The 19,558-nt window shown below is 42.4% G+C and overlaps 1 protein-coding gene across 6 annotated transcripts; it reads left to right on the top strand.

Moving 5' to 3' along the window:
• The first annotated feature begins 712 nt into the window (after window positions 1–712).
• Window positions 713–19,422, top strand: GOLM2 (golgi membrane protein 2). Of its 6 annotated transcripts, none has more exons than XR_008327533.1 (12): window positions 713–866; window positions 1,995–2,367; window positions 5,753–5,807; window positions 7,138–7,240; window positions 8,372–8,462; window positions 9,196–9,343; window positions 9,657–9,737; window positions 10,579–10,674; window positions 11,887–12,045; window positions 15,597–15,764; window positions 16,695–16,753; window positions 17,727–19,422. XR_008327533.1 is itself a non-coding variant. In XM_053365158.1 (11 exons), exons 2-11 carry the CDS (start codon window positions 2,041–2,043, stop codon window positions 17,795–17,797), a joined length of 1,299 nt encoding a protein of 432 aa, XP_053221133.1. In that variant the 5' UTR covers window positions 714–866; window positions 1,995–2,040; the 3' UTR covers window positions 17,798–19,422. The 6 variants fall into 6 exon arrangements, 4 of the variants coding, with proteins under 4 accessions (XP_053221135.1, XP_053221133.1, XP_053221136.1 ...); XR_008327532.1 differs by lacking the exon at window positions 16,695–16,753 and having other exon boundaries at window positions 714–866; window positions 17,727–17,923; window positions 18,594–19,422; XM_053365158.1 differs by lacking the exon at window positions 16,695–16,753 and having other exon boundaries at window positions 714–866.
• Window positions 19,423–19,558: the final 136 nt, after the last annotated feature.

Here is a 19,558-nt window from a genome sequence, read left to right as displayed (position 1 = left end):
TAGCCCTGTATCTGGCTGGGAGGCACCTGGCGCATCTGGATAGGGACGGCAGCTCCATTTCTGAACCGGGGACTGCAGTGCCTCCGACTCCCGCCACCTCTCTCTCTTTGCCCCTTTATCAGCAGCGAGGCTCCTCTGTAGCTGGACAAAGCCCGCCCAGGGCTCGTCCACACAGCCCTTCATTCCCCCGCCCCGCACCCTCAACTGACTCTTCCCCGCTCAATTAAGAAACTCAAAGAAACTCAGAAGGACAAAATGGGTTTGCCGAAGGGAGGGGAACCCAAGTCCCGCCGCCGCCGGCGGTTCCCTGTCCCCCACCTCGCGGCTCTGTGGGAACCCGTCTGCAGACAGGCCTCGGGGCTCCACCGCGGCGGTACGCTGGGCCGCCGGACGAACAGGCGGCAGCACCAATGCAGACCGGGCTTAACCATCGGGGCCTCCCCTACCCGTGTAGGCACCTCATTGAGGCGACGGCGGCACGTCTCGTGTGAAGGGCGCCCTTCCTCGGCCGCCCCTTGCCTGAGAGGCCTCCCGCCAGCAGCCGAATCCCACCCGGCAAAGCCGAGGCCTGATCTATCCGCGCCCGGCCACTCTGCCGCTTCATCTCCTCAGGGACGGCTCTCGCTCTCTCCGTCGGGCAAGACGGAAGCCTCGCGAGACCTGGAGCGGGAACGGGGAGGGAGGGGGGAACCTGCGCTGCTTCCGCCGTTCTCGCGAGAAGCGGCTCCACGGCGACAGGAACGCGAATACGGAAGTGGCGGCGGCGGCGCCGCTGCATCGGAAGGCGAAGACGGTTGGAAGGCGAGGGGGGGAAGGCCAGGAGAGGCGGAGGCGCGCGTGGCGCGGTGGCCGGGGGAGCAGAGGAGGTAGAGCGGCGCCTCCCGCCACCCCCACCCCCCGGATAGTGGGATGGGCATCTTCCTCCCGCAGCAGCCCCTCCTTCTCCCCTCCCGGCGGGGACGCGACCTCGCGGAGCTCCTCGCTCGGCCTCTCTCGCGCTCCTGCAGAGGCGGCCCGAGCGAGAGAAGCCTGGGCAGCTACAGCTGCTATTCTTTGCACGGCGGGCCTGGGAGCTGGGGAAAAGGGGTGCGGTGGAGGGGGGCGACGTTGGCTAATAGCACCTCCCCCACCCGCGGCCAAGAGGACTCGACTGGGGTGGGGTTAAAATGCAGAGGGGTGGGGAGATGCGGCCAGCACAGCAACGGAGACAATTCGGAGGAAGCTCTTGCACGCAACACTGAACCAGCCCCCTCCCCTCCACGATCCCCTCCCCTACCTATCTTCCCGCACCAAAGCTGGGCGCAGTGTTCGGCTTTGCAGATGCAGAGCATGGTTTAGACTGAGCTTAGGACCTGGGTGCTGTACGGGCTTTCCCCCTCTTTCCCTCCTGCCCCGAAAAGTGGGAGAGGGTCCATCGTCTGGCCTCACTTTTGGTTTCTATGTTGCCTTTATTGACTTGGCTTTCTCTAGTCCAGTGGTTGCCAAACTCGGCCCTCCAGATGTTTTGGGACTACAATTCCCATCATCCCTGACCACTGGTTCTCTAAGCTAGGGATGATGGGAGTTGTAGTCCCAAAACATCTGGAGGGCCGAGTTTGGCAACCACTGCGCCTAGTCTAAACTTTATTTTAAACTGCTCCCATAACCATGGCATACAGAAGAAAGAACAAGCTAGGCAGTCCCCTCTCCATGCACTGGCAAGCTACTACAGTAACCTGTGTGCAGACTAAAAAAAAAATCAAATTTCAAAATCATCCTATTTTATTAAGAGCTGGTTTTGGAAATTAGGAGGTAGTTGCCTTCTCTCCTATGTTAAATAAATGCTTTAGATTATTTCCCAGTATGCCTTAAGATTTGTATACATGCAATGGAAGCTGAACACAGCCCAGTCAATGATTCTGTGTATTCCCATTTTTTATATTTTGTTTCTGAAAAGTTGGTGGGGTTTTTGTTTTCTTTCTCTACATGTGCTGACTTGGGTACTTTCTTTCCAGGTAGGTGCAGTGAGAAGCTGAAGCGCCCCCCTCCCCAGCCTCCCCCATGGTGGGGTTTGGGGCCAACCGGAGGGGGGGCCGTCTCCCTTCATTCCTCTTTGTTGCCTTGCTGCTAGTCATTGCCGTCCTTGCCTTCAATTACTGGACTACCTCATCCCGCCAAACGGTCCTGCAGGAGGAGGTGGCAGAGTTGCAGGGCCAGGCCAAGCGCAGTGATGTTGCCAGGGGGCGCTTGGAGAAGAGGAACTCTGAGCTCTTGCTCCAGGGGGAGCTGCACAAGAAGCAGCTGGAGCAGAAGGAAGCTGAACACAGCCAGCTGAGCAACCAACTGCAAGCCAGGGAAGGCCAGATAAGGAAGTGTGAAGAGAGCAGGGTGAGGTGTCATTGCATATGATGCTTGCTTGTGCCTATTTTATGCTGTCTAGTACTGTATATTTCAAACAGCATGTCCGAAACTAACTGGTCGCCAGCTGCCTTTTGTGAGAGCAAGGGCAGCTGTTATCAACCATTGAGCTTCTAGCTTTCCCTTTCCGAGCTACTCCCATGAAGCCTTTTGATAAGCTGAAGAGGCTCCATTGTGGTACCTTTTGCCTATGTAAAAAACTTTCATGTGGTTTCAGCACATCCACCCCCATCTCTTCCTCTGCCTCTCCCTTTTCTCCACTGTTTAATGAGGCATGTTTTCAGTTTTCAGCTTTGCTTTCTGTTCCTAGATAGGAGAGGGGTGGTGGATTCCCCTCCTCATCTTATTTCAGAAGAGAAGGGGTGGGTGTGGGTGTGCTTTTAAGCAAAATGTGCTTTGTTTTGGGAGAGAGAGGGAGGAGGAATGAAATCAAGGAAGAGTGGGGAGGTTGCTTTGTTGTTGTTGTGACAAGTTTACTTCCTTCTGCTTGTGGGCATTCCTTTCTTTTTTACATAATGGTTTGGGACCTCCTCTCTTCCCCCAACCCCTATTATTCAGGAGGAATATTATGGCATTTTAAAGACGTAACACATTTAAGCCCACTTTGTCAGACTGCTGAATGCATCCCATGAAGGCAACTGTAGCCTACAAATGCTTGTTTATATCGCAGAAGTCTGACAGCTTGTTGCTTTATTGTGTTGAATCTCTTAAGACTGGAGTCCCATTAGCTGTATTTACACAAGAAAACACTCTTGAGAGGACAAGGCACCCATCAAGGGAGAGAGGAAAGATGGTGCTTACATTAATCTTTTAATGTTTTAAGAGATTCTCAGATTCTAGGTTTTCAAAGGAAGGTTTGCAAAATGCATTAACATTTACAGAGTTAGTTTGCCATGGTAAATGTGGCATCCTAGATACCCATAACCTTTCATGCAACAGAATTTTGAAGGCTGAGATGTACAGGCAGTCCTGCAAAAAAACGTTCTTTCTGTGGAGGAGTAAATCATGGCCGAGAGTAAGGAGCCAATTTGTCCAAATGTCTCTAAAGCCTTGGTTTTCATAGATTATTCCCCATTCCCAGGATGTGTCGGAGCACTTCATTGTTCCAGCTGCCAACACTTTCATTGTGTGATCACATAGGAATAATTATGTGGCAACAAAATGCTTTATCAATCAAGGCCATATTCCAAATGTGAATGCCTTACCCCCAGGCACAAATGGTATCAAAAGTCAGAAGTAGTAGTCCTGGGATTAACATTGCAGCCTAATTAATGTAAGGCAGACATGTCCAACAGGAAGATAGCGATCTGCTGGTAGATCACGGGGTGTCCCAGGTTGATCTCACCCCCTCCCAAAAAAAGCTCAACAACTCTGGTCCATCCTCCAATGGCAATGGGTAGATCACTGCCATTTTTTTTTTAATACTGTGAGTAGATCTCAGTCTCTTGGAAGTTGGACATCCCTGATGTAAGGTAATGCTTGTTAAATCATGTTGACATAGTAACTAAGGTGCAGGCACTCTAGGTGGGGAGGCTGATTATCATGACCTTTTTGGGACCAGAATGATGTGTGACTTCCTGCAAGAGTGACAGGAGAAGTGTGACTCTGTGATTTTCCTGGATATGCAGCACCTTTTGAAACTGTTGAGCTCAGAGGACTGGCTCTTTGGGTTGGGAGTGCAGTGGTTCCTCTCCTCTCTTCAGGAGCAAAAGGTAGTCTTGGGAGACTTCTGTTGGACCCCATGGCAGTTGATCTGTGGAGTCCCTCAGGGTTCCATTCTGCCCACAATGCTTCTAGCCATGCAGATTCTCAACCAATGTCTGGCCACTGTAATAGGCTGGAATCTTCGAATAAGATGATGATGCTGTGGCTAGGTGGTTTCTGAGTTTATGAATTAGCACAGGGCAGTCTAACTTTTCATACCAAGTGGGCTGCAAGAGTACTTCAACATGGAACCTGCTGGCCGCACACTGTCTTATCATGGGGTCGGGGGGTGGGGTGCAAGCCTAAAATCTGATGCCCCCCACAGCCCTCACATTGCCTTTCCAAAGCTGGGAAAGTTCCCACTAGAATTTGAGAAGGAAGTGGGAGGACTCTAGGACCCTGCCAGAGCCTTCACACCTCCTTTCCAAAGCCCAGCACCTCTTCCTGGGCTTTGGGAAGGCAGCATGAAAACAATTGTGGGGCATAAAATATTGCTGAGGGATGGCTCTTGTGCCTCACATTGCACCATTCTGAATTAGAAGAACAACTTATTCTTGGTGGAGTTCGTTTCCCTTGAAGGAGTAGGTACAGATTCTTAAGGGGTACTTCTAGATACATATCTCTTACTGGAGACAAACGTATTCTCAGTATTGTGCAGTGTTTTTGCTCATCTTTTGGCTGTTCCTGGACAGGGTTAGTTTAGCCACAATGATCTGTGTTCTGATAACTTCTTGTCTGGACTACTGTAATGCAGTAGTCATTACAGTATGTGGAGCTACCTTTGAATACTACAGTACTTGGGAACTGCAGCTTGTGCAAAATATAGTTTTCCATTGTTTGAGTGGGTCCACCAGCCAGAGTGGTTGTTACTCGGGTTCTTAAGGACCTTTCTGCAGTGGCTGTCAGTGCATTTACAAGTCAAATCCAAGGTTTTCCAGATGATGTATAAAACCCTGATATGCCTTGGGACTTAAAATCTTGAGGGAGTCTCTCTCTGTCTCTGTCCTTGCATGGGAGATTGGTTGGGGCAGGGGGCTCCTTAGCATCCCACCACTAGCTTCTGTGCACTTCACTGGGATGTGGGGTGGTCCTTTTCTGTTGTGGTATCTGCTTGTAGGAAGGGACGCCCCAGAATTTGGCTGATACCTTCACTGCTGCCTTTTAGATGCTTGGTTGAAAATGCAGCCTTCTGTGCAACAGTGCCACTCACACTGGCAAATATTTCAACTGCTGTTTCTACGATTTGTTGTTGTTGTTGTGTATGTTTGGTTTCATGCAATATTATTGTTACCTTCCCAGAGATATGTGAAAGTGGGGCAGAATATAAATGAATAAAAAAATTCATTGATTAATCTGCATTCTAAGGAAACTTTGAAGTGGTATTTTTAAAACAATCATTCCCCCCCCCCCTGAATTTGAATGGCTACTGGGCTCAAAGTAAAAAAATGTTGCTTCTTGTTGTCTTGAAGTGTAAATGGATTGTGTGCAATATCTTGAATGAAAAAGAAAACAGATTTTGGGAAGCCTTTGTTGAAACTTTAGGCTATTTAATAAGCTCAGTGTTTCATCAAAGTCTTGTTTACCATGATCATTTTGATATTAACTGTATAGTGACCACTAATTTGCACAATATATATTTCCTCCTTTTCAGATTAAGCTTCAGAACAACATATCATACCAAATGGCAGACATACATCGCTTAAAGGGTAAGGAGTCAAAAGAAAGGAGAAGCATGCAGCAGTTAAACCTACTAATTCTGAGAGCAGTATAAAGAAAGTATGCTGGTAGCAAAGTAGCAACTGGTGATGTGGATTATTTGGAGAATTGTGAATTGGAAAAGTTTTTGGTGCCCTAGAGATCTAATATAGCAGGTTTATTTTACTTGTATTGCTAAGCAAAGCTTAAAACTTTGCAACTGTCAAGTTTTCCTAATACTCTTCCTCTTGACATGAGCTAGAGCCTTTCTTTAAAAAATAACATGCTGTGTTCGTTTATCTGGCATAGAAGGGCCATTGCCTCGCTTGCCATTATCCCTTTTCTGTTTCTGCCTCAAAGATGAGAACATGAGTTCTGTTTTGTTACAAATTCTGCAAATGTGCCCTCAAATATCTCATAGACCTTAGATATGCAGCAGTGTTTTGGTTTTTAAAGGGAGAGTTGAAGTTATAGCATAGACAGTGACTTCTATCAGTTGTACAGCCAAGTGCTATAACATTAAAATAATGTACAAGTCTTCTGGTGGAGATCTTACATTGCTATAAGTAAAAGAATTGCTTTGTTTATGCAACAACACACCACTGTAGTATGGTCTCTAATATGGTTGATTACCGCTGGTAATCTTCTTACACTGCTTTGTCAGGTGAAGCTACAAAGTCATGTTCTCACAGAATGGAAGTCATGTGAAATAAATAACATTATGCCATACCCTTTCCAACAATGATATTTGTTCATATATAAAGGGTGCTAGAGAGTAAATGGCAATGCTTTACAAAGATAGATGCACATGCAGACCCAAGTTAAATCCCCATACATCCATGAAGTTGATTGGGTGATCTTGGACCCTAATCTACATTAAAGTGTTGTGAAGATAAAGGGGGAGGGGAAAGAAATATGTACACTCCTCTGAGTTTGAATGATGGGCAGGATGTCAATTAATAAGTGCTGTGGCTCCTTGGGCCCTAACATTATAGTTTGCAAGATGCAGCAGCTGTAAGAGTTTGCTTTACTAAAATACAAGCATAAGATACTAAAAATTGAATGTGGCATCACTGAGACCGTATTATGCCGCGGAGACTCCAGAAAGAAAAGTAACACCTCTTTCACACACACACACACAAGTTTTCTTCTATTTTGTAATGAGGTTCCTAAACAGTTATATTTTAGGTTTCGTATCACTTGTCCAAGACATTAGTGTATACAGAACATTCTATTTTAGCAGTGGAAAAATAACAATTTCCCAACTTGTGGGGGGAAGTTGCATTTAAGTTATGAAGGCATTATTTTTCTAACCATTTTGACTTTTACACTTTGCCTTAGAACAACTCGCAGAGTTGCGTCAAGAATTTATTCGTCAAGAGGACCAGCTTCATGAATATAGGAACAACAATACACAACTTCTGAAAAGGTTGGAGTATGAAAGGTGAGCATAGTAATATATAAATCTGAACTGATGCCAATGTATTCTAATAATACAGAGTTCTGCAGAGTCTTTCCAGCTTAGCTATGCCATGAACTTTCAGATCAAAGTGGAGTCCTGCTTTTGACATCAGCATCCTTTATTAGCTATATGCAGAAGGAATTAGAAGAAAAGCATATTTTAGGACAGCTGTGGTAGGGTAGTGCCCTTTCTGCCCTCACTGAAAAGGAGACTAGTGAAACTTCATGATTTTGACTTGCTTGCTAAAAGAAGCAAAAGAAATGGTGCTCAGAACCCGTTAATCAAGGTATCCAAGGTAGAATTCCTGAGGGATGGCAATCGCTGCACCCAAAATGTATTGATTATCCTACAACACCATCAGTCAACACAGTGGAGGGTGCCTCACAGTTTGCTATGTTATGTGGAATGGAGGGAGAGCCAATTCCATGTTCCACCTCCTGCCTCAGGCAAGGAATAAGCAAACACAATGGTTTGATAAGGAAAGGTCTGACAGGAGATTTCAATTCTTGTGGCACTTATTCATAGAATCATAGTTGGAAAGGACCACAAGGGTCATCTAGTTCAACCCCCTGCAATGCAGGAATCTCAGCATGCAATCCCTCATCCAATTTGAAACCATACCAGTCCCTGCTTAGCTTTGCAAATGTGCTAACAATTTTATTGCCGTTCATGTGTCCATGAGGAGAGTCACCTTAATTTAGAACTCAAGTCTTAGTAGAGGTTGCAGCTCTTTCCTTTGCAAAGAGCATCCATAATATTGTGGTAGAGCATCTGCTTTGTATGTAGAAGATAGGAGCTTCAGTCCTTGGCATCTTCACTTAAAAGGATCTGTGGACTTCTGTCATCAACTCCAGGATTCTATGATCTTGGGAAATATCCCTCTTGCCTCGGACTTTAGAGAAACACTACCAGCTGGTGTTGATGACTGATCTAGGCTAGATGGACCGAAAGACTGGATTCATACATTCAGTGCCTTGCAAGGGAAAGAGATAGTTTTGTTCCAGAAACAAATAGTACTTAGGCGGTACTAAGGCGGAGCATATAAAACATGTGTCATTCTTGGGGCAAGTTATAAAATTTGTTACCTCTGTTGTACATTATCTGTTCTGCCAGTTTTCAGTGTGGACATCAGATCAAAGAACTGAGGATGCAGCATGAAGAAAATATGAGAAAGTTAGAGGACCAAGTTACACAAGACCAAAAGGTACATCATCTAAATGCTCAGTTGTTTAAGGCTGTGAAGGGCCATATTTGAGGGGTAGAGAGAGCATCTTCCTTGGATGCAGGAGGTCCCAGGTTTAATCCCCAGCATCTCCAGGTAGTGCTGGGAATGTCCAAGAACGTATCTTCATATGTTCCTATCATTTTTTATAGACACTTGAGAATTGTTTGAAATACCATTTTCCTTTGGTAATTTCCTCTCTAGTTACTCATTAAGAAAAGGGTCAGGCTCTAACCGAGGCATAGGCCCTCGGCCCCCCAGATGTTTTGGTACTACAATTCCCATCATCCCTGACCTGTTAGCTAGGGATCATGGGAGTTGTAGAGCCGAGTTTGCCTATGTATGATCTAACCAGCTTTCGCTCCACTTGGGAATGGATAGATGATCGCTTTGCATCCTACCCTTCACTGCTTGCTGCATGATTCTAGGATGGGTTTCCAGCACCCCTGTTGCCATGATGATAATGATAATAATCATGATAATAATAATAAAATTTATTATTTATACGCCGCCCATCTGGCGTACATCAGTTCTATCCATAAATTTGATGTTAGACTTTGTTATGAGAAAAGAACAAAACTTGGTTGAGATAGAAGTAGAAGTGTATTTCCATTGACAACAGACTGAATCATCCTAATGGACTGACAAGCACACAGGATGTCTAATTCAAATGTGAACGAATGTGTTTCATAGTTGGTTCTTTACATTTTTGCAGCAGGCTGCTCACAGAAGCCAGTCCAGTAAGGATATTGAGAGCAACCTGAGCAATAATCCAACAATATTGAAGACAACGCAACAGTTGGATGAAAAGAATGTAATTAGGAATGAAACACCTTCCATCAACAATATCTCAGATGGCAAAGGTCTGTCTAGTACAATTCTGGGTCATATCACTATGTATCTCTTAAGTGTCTTGGGAGAATGCAGAGTACCTGGCTGGCTAGGAACTCCTCAGTCTTGAGGCACAGATCTGGTGTCATTTTTACCATTGGCCAGCAATGAAGTCTTGGAGAAAGTTGCCTGCCTTTGCAGCTAGCTCACTGAGGGAGATGTATTGCTTTCTGTTCAGCAACTATGATCTACTACCTCTAGTCCAGTCCCTGTAACAATTCTGAATCCACTTAGAACTTAAAAGTAAGCAGCAGTAAGGAGAGAAATTTCTTCTTGTCTTGACAGAGAAAATGAAACCAGGAGATGATGCAGGCATGCCTGGGATAGAAGAGAATGACGCTGCTAAAGCTGAAGATACACTCACTGGTTAGCAAAGCTATATATATTTTACTACTACTACTACTACTATTTCTAAGTAATCTAAAATCTATTATTTTTGATAATTCTGAAATACCCATTTCCTCCCTCAGCAGTTTGTGTGTTTTTTTAGATAGGTTACTGATTTCAACTCCAGAGAAAGGGCTAGCTATGTCAGATTTCAGTTTGTTGCCAAAGGTGACCAAGGTAGTTTACAAGAGGACTTGCCTGAAGGGGGGTGAAGTGCTATTGGCTTATGCAGTTATCAGATGTGAAATAAAAAGAGATGCTGCACCAGAATTTCTGGATTCCCTGTTGTCTTGATTCTTAGTATAAACTGGAAGAATTAGTTGCCACTGATTCTTGCTCATCAATTAGAAGTATAAATAGGGAGAGGGAGCTTTCTTCTTTTTTTGCAACCCTGCAAAATTGCACTTAACTCTTCTCGGCATATGAACGCTAGCAAATGCTGCCCTGACAAAACATTTCAAACTGGTGAAAGCACAAACTTTTGTTATAGTATACTGGATTCTGGCCCTTGCAGGAAAGCCCCTGCTTCTGTATAGCTTATCTTGAAAATAGAGAAGAGCTTCTGACAACAACTGCATTTGTACCAATCTTGGTTCACTTGTCAGAAATCAGCCCTTTGCAGAACACAAATTAATAATAATAATAATAATAATAATAATATTTATACCCCGCCCATCTGGCTAGGTTTCCCCAGCCACTCTGGGCGGCTTCCAACAGAACATATCAGTTCTCTTTTTGAACAGTGCGCTCAGTGGTTGCCTTAGGATGTGCCATTGGTATTAGTAGATCAGTGAGTCATAGTGTGATTTTGTTTGTTTAGCTTTGAAGAAGCCACTTGTTTCAGCTTCTCAGAATGAACCTCAACCCAATGGAAATCTTCCAACAGAAAAGCCCCATGCTCCAAATCTGGCTCAAGGTAAGAAGTCCCTGGTGTGTCGTTAAAACAGGAGTAAATATTCTCCTTCAGTGAAGGGCGTTCTAAAGCAGGTTATTCCTCACTCTCTTATGGCGGAATGAGGTCACCAGTTCTTCCCCAGCCTGCTAAGAGTCAACGGGGATGACTGCCAGCTTCCTCGGCCAATAAAGCAAGATGAGCGCTGCAACCCCCGCGACTGGACCTAATGGTCAGGGGTCCCTTTACCTTTAAGTTATACGTACAGTAGACTTGTTGAAATAAATGGTCTTAAGAGAAAAAAAGTTGTTCTCAGTCTGGTCTCTCCTTTAGTCTTTATGCAGAGCCAAGGTGAATGTGATCTAAAACTTATTTAGGAGTGTTTAAAACCACCACCTTCCTTCTCTGTTTCTCAAGTTTAGCAAAGACATTACAAAGCAGACATTATTTAGGAATTAGAAGCGTGAAGGTGTACATGTGGGCAGCTTTTATTTGTAAAGTGAGCAATCCCAGGGAACAGAGAGGCGATAATCACCAGAGAGTGGAAGTGAGAAGCAAATACTGACAAGGTTAATTTAACTTGTAAAAGGGCTGAAGTTAATCCAGTTTGTTCCCAATGTGGGGCGGGGGCAATTTGATTTTTAAGGGGGGGGCAATTCAAGAATGGGTTATTAACAGTGAATGGCCTTTTAGGCTTCCTCCACTTGAATAGGAGTTCACTTTTTGAATAATAAGAATTATATGTCCCGGGGGATGGGGGGGTGTCAGGATTTTAAAGATACTTAAGTGGGGCATGGCCAAAAAAAGGTTGGAAACCACTGCTGTCTCCACACCATACATTAAATTAAAGAATGGACAAAGTGGTTTGAGTGACACAAGTGGTCACTAGACTTGGTAAGAAAGTAACGTCCAGGCATGGAGAAAGCCTGATGCTTCCAATGATGTATTTGCAGCATTCCTCTTAAGCTTTTAAAAGAAGTGTGACAGAAGTATCAATAGCCGATAATGGATGACACTCCTTCTTCCCCATTCTCTGCCTTGACTACTGAGAAAATGAAAGCACAGGTGTCAGCAATGTTTGGAGAAAAATTCGTAATGAAGTTTAAAAAACACACAAAAAACCACACCAGGGGATCCCTTGCCCTTCAGAAAGGACTTAATTCATAAGCTGCTTTTCCTTGTGCCTGAACAGTGCAAATAGTCAAAGTGCTTTAATTGTTTTTTGTGCACTTCCAGGTGTAAACAGTAACCAGGATGGAAATGCTGACATCATAAAGCAGATCCCACCAAATCCTCTTCAGCATTTGATTCCTGATCACGTCCTAGATAATCAGAAAGCTGAAAAAGAACATTTAAAAAAGGACAGAATCAGTGACTTCCAAAGAATGAAGCAAAGTAAGTTAATCAGACCCTTGCTCATAATTCTGACTCAGACCCTCACTCATAATTGAAGCAACACATTAAAACCGAAGTGTGGATTTTCTAGATGAGTTAATATTCAGGTAATGTTAATAACACCAGATCTTGTGGGGGTGGGGAGCTTTAGCTGTGCCCTCTTCACTACCATTCTCACTTTCACTCAGTCTGAGCACTCTGGTAATTTTGAGGATGTGTTCGATCAATGGAAAAGAACGAGACAATAGGTCACATTTCCATTGTGAGGCACTGTGAATATGAGCAGCTTTAGATAGGCACAACTTTCAGAATCAAGCTTGATTCCAAACTTTCTTTCCTTGAATTCTTGTGGCTTGTTATAAATAGGAACTTAGTGTGCTTAAAATGTTGCTTAGTTCCAAAAGTGTTGCCTACTCTTTTTTTTGGCAATTTTGAGGGTTTAAGGTTCATTTTCACCATATTATGAAAACATCTAACTTCAATTATTTCTTTGTGTTAAACCTAGAAATAGACTGTCTTAGGCTGCAAATCCTGTTACAGTTAGTGGAGCATATACTTCTGTTTGGGCAGGTATAAGACTGCACTGTTAAACAGTTTAATAAACTCATGGATCCCTTTATTTTCATAGTGCTTAACAATTTTGAATGGCTCAGAAACTGATAAATCCATGCAATGCAAGCTATATTCTAACGCTTTCCCTCAAGTTAGGAATTGCTTGCATCATTGAGGGTATACCTCTTGGAAATTAAAAATAGCTGAGCTCTGGTCTTGTAATGCAGAAAAGTGGAACTTTTCGTGAGTATCTTCTGTAGCTTTAAGTGAAGCATGGTCAGTTTGCCTTGACATATTTATTTTAAAACTTCTGTATCCCGCTTTAAAGCCTAAGTTGGAAAACAAACGAGAGCCAATATTACAGAACCACTTCTGTAACAGAGTGAAAGATTACAAAGATTACCAAGTAGACTAGCCAGTCTTAAAATTACTGTCACAAGTGAGATCTGCAACAAAAATGTTGTCGCATGGCATGCGTCATGTCTGCCTCCAGGGCTTTCTATTTTTTCCTCCCTTCCTGAGGGTTTTTCGGTGATGTTTTTTGTCCTTCTACAAGCCTTTGGGTTTCCCCTCACTCTTATATGTGGATGGTGCCATTTTGCTTACATAAGGATCCAGAATGTTCCATAAAACTTCAAGAATAGGGGGAATGGTGCCCCAAACTCCCACAGCATAGTTGAAATGACAAACTGAATTGACTCGTCTTTGCCATGCTGCAGAACACCATTGAAGATAGTGCAAGGTAGGCTCCCTCATGAACCAATGGGGCAACTAATGAAGAAGGTCCTATATGGCTAGAGTCAAATGTACGGTTAGAGTTAATGGGACACACAAGTGTATCATCACCAGCTCTTTGAAATGGTCCTGGAAATAAATTAAAACCTAGTGGAGCTGTTTCAGCAAGAGAGTAGCATGCTCCTGATAAGCTGCTCTTGTTTTTTACCTGACTGCTGTATTCTGGGCCAGTTGAATATATAGTATTTCAATATATAGTATTTGTTGCTCAGATTCTATTTGTTGAAGATTACAGTTACGGCTGTCCGGTTTCTCCCACCATATTTGGTATGGGTATTTTCCCGCAAACCACACCCCTGTATGGACATAGAATGTGAAACTGTATTGCTATGTAAGGGTCGCAAAGTAATGCCCGCCTATGCAATTTAGCAAGATTGTTGTGTTTGAAAACAGCCTTGGGCTTATAATCTCTTTAGACAGATGCAAATAATTCAAGCGATTCCAGGAACTTTCCACTGTATTGATTTGAATTTATTAAATGCTTCCTATAAAATATTTCTAACCATTTTAACTATTAAAAACAATAACAATAAAAAGTGATTTTAACTTTCAGACATGGGAACTTCCGAGTTCTCCTGTGTGGCTGAATGGTAATTGAAGAATTTTTGAAAGAACTTTAAAATAACCACAACAAATGCTAGGGATATTGCCATAGACCAAGCCAAGGCTGAGGAACCAGATCCACTTTGAAGACCAGATCGTGATCTGTTCCCTCCATCTGCCGGTCATTTTGGCAGGTGGGTCATGTCAAATGACACCCAGTGATTCAAAGTTCAAGCCACAGGGTCATCTCCAACTCTAGTGTTATAGTCCCATAACTCTAAGAGATGAGCTTCTGTCTGCTGCCTTTCCAAGAGCAAGCAGGTGCTTATCGCCGATCTTAGCATTGTGATGCTTAATGCTATGAGTAGAGATAAGAGATCACTCCTCTCCAATCCAAACATAGCACTTTGTAATCTTGGGCCAGATTCAGAGGCCTGGCGGGCCAAAGATTCTCCACTTTGTACCCCCAAGTACAAACATGTTTTATGTGAGCATGAATTCCTCAGTGCACCTGTTGGCACATCTGGCTCTGAGCAGATTATCTGACAAGGAAGCATTTAAAATTTCTCAAAATACTTTTAAAATTGCTTCATAGTTTAGCTGTGGCTCTGGAAATGAACTCTTGAGCCTTCATTTTTTTCAGACCTGCAACGTTGGACAGACATTTAGGAAATAAGTTGTAAATTATTTTCATTTTATGAAGCTTCTAATTGTTTGCTTCAGTCGTGCTTAGCTGTAATTTTTCAAGATATAGAAAACAGATGAAGCGTGACAGTGTAACTGGAGAACTCTCAATCGTTGAAGTCTTTACTTGCCACTTACTGTTAATTTCATATGGAAGATTTAAGCGAACTTTATTTGCTTGCAGCTTATTGTCAACTCTCTGCTGTAGTCTGTATTTCCGACACTCAAGTGTGTGTGTGTTTATCTTAGCTGTTTAGCTCAAGTGTTCAGTTTGTAAATATTGTTATTGGAAAACACCAAAGGCCTATGCAAGTTTTCATCTTCTGGAAATGTCAGTAGCCTTCTTTTGCAGAATCCTACATGGCTGAAAGATAAACTTTTGTGTTGGGCTCAGACCTTTGCCCAGAGCTGACTCTTCCTCTGCTACTAGCATGACACTGATTCTTACTTTTTGCTCATGCGTATAGTGTGAGATGTATTTTTTCTTTGGTTTAATCTATATTTCACTGTGTAGAACTACTTTTCCATTTTTAAAAAAGTTTCTAAAGCTTTGAAAAATTCAGATTAGAAAATAGTTACATTAAAGGCTATAGTATACAAACGATTATAAAGCTCAGATCTTGTCAAAGCAACCAAAATATTTTGGTAAAGTTTCATTAATACAAGATGCTCACTTATTCCAAAAAGGCAGTTGCCTTCTTTTGAGGCAAGTGTTTTGTGTCTTAGATATAAAACACTGGAGATTTTAAGGGGCTAGAGATTATAATGAAAGGTCATAAAATTTAGTGCTCTGAAGTTCCAGGCAGAAGGATTTTTCTCAATTTATAGTGCTGCAAGGATTATTTGCAACCACTTTTAAACACTTTTCTGAGTTCAGATTCCTTCCTGCTTCTCTTTACTCCGCTTTTTTCTCTCCCCTTCTCTCCCCCTCCCCTTCATCCTGGCCTCTGACTATAAATCCTTTGCCTACTTCACAGGCCGGTTCTTTGATGAGAATGAGTCCCCTGTTGATCCGCAACATGGCTCTAAACTGGCGGATTATAATGGGGATGATGGGAACGTGGGTGAGTATGAGGCAGACAAGCAGGCTGAGCTGGCCTACAATGAGGAAGAGGATGGTGATGGTGGTGAAGAAGACGTCCAAGGTGAGCTTGGGCCTTGTCTCCATCCCATTCATGTGATTCCCTCACTTGAGAACCATGCTGCAGTGGTGTAGAGTTCCACTATTTAGCTGCTTAGAAAGGTCCTGCTGTGAATAGACAGCTGAATTTTGACTATGTCATCTTCTAGCAGTTCAGCTTGTGAAATAACTCTAGAACTTGAAGCAATTTCTAATTGGTAGTAAATATGGTTTTTTCCAGCAGTCTTGAATTTGTACCAGAGGGAGTCAAGGGTACTGTGGTGAAGCTGGTTCTTGCCTATGCAGGGCATGATAAAACCATTCTTGAAGGTGCTGCTGCATTTTCCTCCTTATTGCCAAGGACTAACATGGTGGCTGTCCTGGAATTAATTTGTGCGTCTAGCTATTAGGCAAGCATGTGGATCTGGCATAGGCCCAAAGCTGAATCTGTAGCCATCACTGTTGTGATTAACTATAGCTATCTGGAATGTTCTTATGCCTTACTAATATACATAATCGGTGGACCTCCATGGTGCATTTCTGTTGCTTCCAATACCTAAGGTGTTCTCATGCATGCTCTCATCTTGCACTTGGCATATGCCTTGGTCTATCACCCTCTTTTACCTGTTTGCTTCCATTGCTTGTGTGTGTGGTGTGGTATCGCTTCCAAACCCTAAACTGCCTCTACCAACTTGAAGAACAAAGTAGCACATAGTAATTTTTTTTTGTACTGCAGAAGACTTTAGAAATCAGTAAGAAATAGCTTCCACAGTTCAGTTTTCCAAATCACATTAGGGCCCAAACTGGTATTCATGTTAACTAAACCCATTTTCTCTCTTTACCCTGCCCTCCCCGGAATACAGCAGTTTTTCCATTCATTTCAAGGGCTCTTGTGGAGACATCCTCTCATTAAATTATGAAATGTGAAATACAAATTTATTTTGCATCTTCCCAGGATAAGATGTTATCATTTTCCAAAGCTTCATTCTTGACACTGGTGTTCTAATCTTCTAGGTCAGTTGAAATTCTTTTAAATTGGCCTGCCTGCAAGTACCATAGAATTTTAAGAGGGTGTTTTTGTTTAGTTTGGAATGAAGTGCAGCTGGCATTTCTTTAAAAATATGCTTTTTTCCTATCAGGGAAGTTGGTAGGTCCAGCACACATTAAGTGACAGAACAACTTCTATTAACTTACAATCACATTGTAAGCATAATTGTATGTGAGATTAATCTGTTGGGAGACCATAAGAGAAAATGATATTAGTAGCCTCTAAATACATTCCTGTCTGAATCCCCTCATGTAAGTATTGGGTGATAATGAAGTTTAAATCAAACTAGGTGCTATCCTTCAAAACACTGTATTTGTGTGCAGATTATATTGCAGCTCTTATTATGCCTCTTGTACCTATGAACAGCATTCGTCCACAGCAGTTGATTGTGGGAGGGTTACTTCTGGTTGGATGAACTCTGCCTTTGTGTGCCTAGCAGCAGGGTTTCAAACTGGGTGTGCGTGTGTAAGATGTCTTAAGGTAAAGCTACTGTTCAATTAATTCTAGTATGCTGTAAAAGTCTAGAGGGATATGGAGAACACCAGTTCAGAATCAGTACAGCTAAATAGCTTACTCGTCCTACTAAGCCAAAGGGGTGGGTTACCTGCGGGTTGGTTTGCTCACAAGCTCCTGTGAATCCTCCTTGGGATTGTGCTGTGTATAAAATGATACAGATGGGATGGGAAAGAGCGAATAGGAAGGAAAACAGTGGTTCAAAGCAGAAAGTTTACAGAAATGCAGACCTCTAGAACAAAGGATGTTAAGTAATTGTTTCTCTTAGTAAAGCATCTTGCATACAAAAATTCTGGATATGCACACTTCACACACCCATAATTTATATGGAAAGGCAGTGAAACGTTTGTTCTCAACACACGGTCCTCTGGGTTTCAGAGAACTTACTTAAAAAGCTTAATGTTGGTTTGCCTCCTTTGATTCCAGATGATGAGGAGAGAGAGCTTCAAATGGATATTGCAGACTACGGAAAACCACACTTCAACGATGTACTTTAAATTCCAAATTACCTTTATCTGAGGGATTCTGCAAGAGGAAAAAAAAATCGCAACCGATTTTTCAGTATTTACTGTAAGAGACACTGAAAAGAATGACAGCAAAAAAGTTAACAGTGGAAGGAAAAGGTAAAATGCTGTGCATATGTATATAGTTGTACTTATTTCGCAAATGAACAGAACCAGAGATGGTTTGTTCTTTTAGGAGATGCTTAATAACCTGAAACTACGCAAAGTTGGGTGCACCTGGCTCTTTATTGGACTGGGCAGTAAGACTGTTCCTTACCTGTAACCTTTGAAATAATAGCTAACATTGCAAAATAACTTAGGTCAACATGTTTCTGAAACTAAGCCACTTTGTAAACTGGAGAACTTTGTACAGTTTGTATCTTATATATGAATTACTTCATTGCAGGAATAACTGTACAGATGGGACACTCTTTGATACCACAATGTATTTAACCCATGCAAGCAAATTATTCATTTCTCTTACTGTTGTGACTTGCATTTTAGAGACTACATTTCATTTTGAGAAAGTTGACTGAAAATGTGTTTGTATTTTATGAAAGAACTTTCCTTATTATAACTAAGGAAGGTCTGTGTGATACATACTACATTAATTCTATATGAGACAATATTGTTAACTCTAGGAGAGTGACTAAAGTTATCCATAGTAAAAATGCAGCAACAGTGTAGTAATTTTATAGGATAATTACCAGAGTTTAAATCTGCAAAACCTACAACCAGTATTTCCAACACATAAAAGCTATAAATATTTTATTTGCCTTTGTTTTTACAGCAGTGATTTCAATCTTATGCAATAATAGCCGAATGTAATGGAGAGTGGCTAAAAGTGCAATCTCATCAGTTTCTTCATTCATTCATGTCTGAACCTCTGGTGTGTTTCAGAATTGGAGTCATGCTCAGTTTGTTTCAACTTCAGTGCTGTAGTATGGATTACTCAAAACGCTGGGCATGTTCTATGTTCTTGCAGTTTTGTACTGTGTTTTTGTGTAAGAGGTCTTACTTTGTTTTTTTGTTTGTTTTGATATTTAAGCACTTTCTGAAGTTCACAGAAGTGGTTATGCCCATCTATATCCTGAGCAACAAGTTATTAACCCTAGTTATCAACAAGGGCTACTGTGAATAAAGAATTTAGGTCCTATGACAGGGTTGATTGTACTTCATGATTTCTGCTGTACTCAGGTTATTGGTCTCTTTGGTAAGTTAAAGTTAATTTGCAGTAATTTAATTAACAATTTGCATTGAATAAAAAGGAGAGATCTGTTTAAGACTTCCCTTAGAACAGTGTTTATTTCTGACAACAAATATGGAAGTTTGTGCTTGGGCACTTCTCAAGCACACAAACCTGGACACATGAGTGGTGATTGTTCGTCTTAGTTTTATTTTCAAGCTGTAAAACTTACAAGGCTGAACCTGCCTTAGAGGTAGTTTCTCTCCCCATCTCCCTGCCACCATTCCTAACACCTCTTTCTCCAAACGTCTTCAGTGTTGTACTTTGTGAATTGACCAAAATGTGTCTGCCCTAAATTAGGTGTAATTTTATTAGGATTTTGCTGTTGAAATCCAAAATTTAATAGGTTCTAATAAAACTTAATGCAGTTTTAGTGCTTGTCTTTGTGTCCTTTCAACTATCCAGTGAAGGAGGGCAGTGTGTTCCAGGGATGTGCTGCTCTCCATTCTATGAACCTGGTCAGCCTCACAAGCTGTCCATGGGTGAATTTTTATGATGCACTTAAGGCA

Source organism: Podarcis raffonei, chromosome 14 (genome assembly GCF_027172205.1).
Source record: "Podarcis raffonei isolate rPodRaf1 chromosome 14, rPodRaf1.pri, whole genome shotgun sequence".
NCBI classification, from domain to species: Eukaryota; Metazoa; Chordata; class Lepidosauria; order Squamata; family Lacertidae; genus Podarcis; species Podarcis raffonei.
Note: the sequence above shows the minus strand (reverse complement) of the source record. Positions and strands in the feature narration are given on the sequence as shown.